General features: G+C 48.7%; 1 protein-coding gene across 3 annotated transcripts in view; it reads left to right on the top strand.

Moving 5' to 3' along the window:
* PDE9A (phosphodiesterase 9A) overlaps positions 1-2,126 on the top strand; it is a 58,779-nt gene that overhangs the window by 23,522 nt on the left and 33,131 nt on the right. Inside the window, exon 1 of one of the 3 annotated variants that reach the window (XM_031062132.1) lies at positions 627-773. The exons of 1 other annotated variant lie outside the window; for it this stretch is intronic. Coding sequence is in view for 1 of the 2 variants with exons in the window: in XM_031062131.1 (XP_030917991.1) it covers positions 1,855-1,918 (64 nt within the window). In the remaining variant the exon portion in view is untranslated. Of the gene's footprint in view, positions 1-626; positions 774-1,852; positions 1,919-2,126 lie in introns of those variants that run through there. One more of the 3 variants, XM_031062131.1, reaches the window with a different exon arrangement.

Below are 2,126 nucleotides of genomic sequence, written 5' to 3'. Positions count from 1 at the left end.
TATTGCTCGTTTGAAGCGAGGGGAGAAGGAAGGGGAATTTTTTTGGGGATGCTGCAACAGCACCCTCAGCAAAGCACCCAGAGCTGCTGCCAGTGCTGCTTGCAGCAGGATTTCCTTTTCAGAGAGTGAATTGCAGCAAAACAAAGGAAGCAATCCGAGGGAAAAGGTGTCTGTGTGAACCTGGGGCTTCAGCCCTGCCCAGAGGTATAAAAAAATGAGGCAGAGGGTAATGAAGGGAGCAAAACCACACCTAGCCCTCCTGTTTTACAAAGGAGGCGACAAACAAGACTAAATTATGTCAGAGCAATGTGTCATTTTCTTCAGAACCCGGGGTTACCAGAGGTCTTCCCCTCGGAAAGGAGCAGGACAGAGAAATGGATCTTTGTCTCTTTAAGATGAGGCGAGCTGCCACTCTTAGTCATATATCTTTACTGCACCCTAGGGTTATAAAAACATACATCTTCATTTTGAAAGTCTTTTATTACATCCATAAACATCAGATTGCAGCTGACTGTTCCCTGGATGGGAATTTCTTAGTCCTCTGAGTGAGTTTTGACAGGGGGAGGGAGTGAAAGTAAGATTGTTGGGGTTTGGTTTGGTTTTTTTTTTTTTTTTGCTGGAACAGTGTTTATAGGGAACTTGTCAGTCTCTGGCACGCTCCAGCCACTGTCAGAGGGCTGAGCAGCATCGAAGGGAGAGGACAGGGGTTTCTCTGCTTTCCCTGCTTGTTTTCCCTGTTGCTGGACTCTGTGCCATCCCAGGTGCTGCCCACGGTAAGTTTTCCCCCTCTCTTAAATAGGACGCGGCGTTTGCTTTGTTTCAGCGCTTGGGTTTTGTGAGAAAAAATAGAAAATGGGTCTCTGTGGGAAGAGGCAATTTCTGTTTTCTCTGCTAGCCACTCTGCTGGGAGCTGGGGGGGAAAAAAAGAGAAAAAAAAAAAAAGAGAGAATTAGATCTGAGACTTTCAGAGCACAGAATGCTTGCTCCAGTTTTGAGGCACAGGGGGTAACAGGCAAATTGCTTTGACCGGTGGTGTGAATGCTCTTGACAAGTATCACTGCTGTCTCTAATACCCAAGGAATTGCAAATCCTCTCAACAGGTACAAGAAAGAGCTATTATTTAGAAATAAGTGGTAAATGCTGGGCTGTATTTCTATCTGATGCGTTTTGCCTGGGTGATTGCACTTGTGAGGCGGTGTGTTCCCTCGGGGAACGACAAGAAGTATCTGCAGAAATGCCATGGGGTGTTCCTGCGTGGGGTATAAAGAGGTGTTCTGAGATCTGCAGTGTGTTTCTGAGTGCACTCAGTGCTTCCTTTCTGAACATACCCTCAGTGCAGGAATCACTGCAGCACTTTGGGGCAGCTGGCATTAGCTGCTGGGGGAAAGAGGGAACAGTCCCAAAACAGCATCTCAGAGCTCAGCAAAGGTGATTTGGGCTTCTCCTTTCTGTGTGACCATGCTAAAAGATGGGAAAACATTGCTGTCATACTTCTTCCTTCCTAAAGTGTGCTGTCCCTTGAAATCTAGGGTCCTGCTTTGAGGGACTGTTTGCTTTTCCTTGTGCTGGGAATTGCAGTCCTGTGATTATCTTGGGAAGAGGCTGGGGCTCCATCAGGCTGACTTTCCTGAGGCAGCAGAAGATCCTGAGAGCCCACGAGGGCTCCCAGTGTGGAGGAATTCAGGGAACAATGGGATCTTGACAGGATCCCTGTGGCAGCTCCGTCCAGGCTGTGTTCTCAAGGGAAAAGGGGCTGGGAAAGTTGTACCCTGCTGTGTCCATCCCACAAACCAGGAAGGGCAGAGCTCATTCTGCAGGGACAGCACTTTGTCATCTCGTGTTTGCCTGGAGTTTATGCAAGGCAGCACAATCCTCAGGCATTTGCACCAGGAAAAAAATTGGTCTCCAAGACTGAAAGGCAAGCTGGGTTTTATTTAGTGTTCGTGGGCTGGGGGATTGTTCATGGGCTGTGGGGTTGTTCATGGGCTGTGAGGTTGTTCATGGGCTGTGGGGTTGTTCATGGTCTGGGGGATTGTTCATGGGCTGTGGGGTTGTTCATGGGCTGTGGGGTTGTTCATGGGCTGTGGGGTTGTTCATGGGCTGTGGGGTTGTTCATGGGCTGTGGG

Source organism: Geospiza fortis, unplaced genomic scaffold (genome assembly GCF_000277835.1).
Source record: "Geospiza fortis unplaced genomic scaffold, GeoFor_1.0 scaffold17, whole genome shotgun sequence".
Classification (NCBI taxonomy): domain Eukaryota; kingdom Metazoa; phylum Chordata; class Aves; order Passeriformes; family Thraupidae; genus Geospiza; species Geospiza fortis.
Note: the sequence above shows the minus strand (reverse complement) of the source record. Positions and strands in the feature narration are given on the sequence as shown.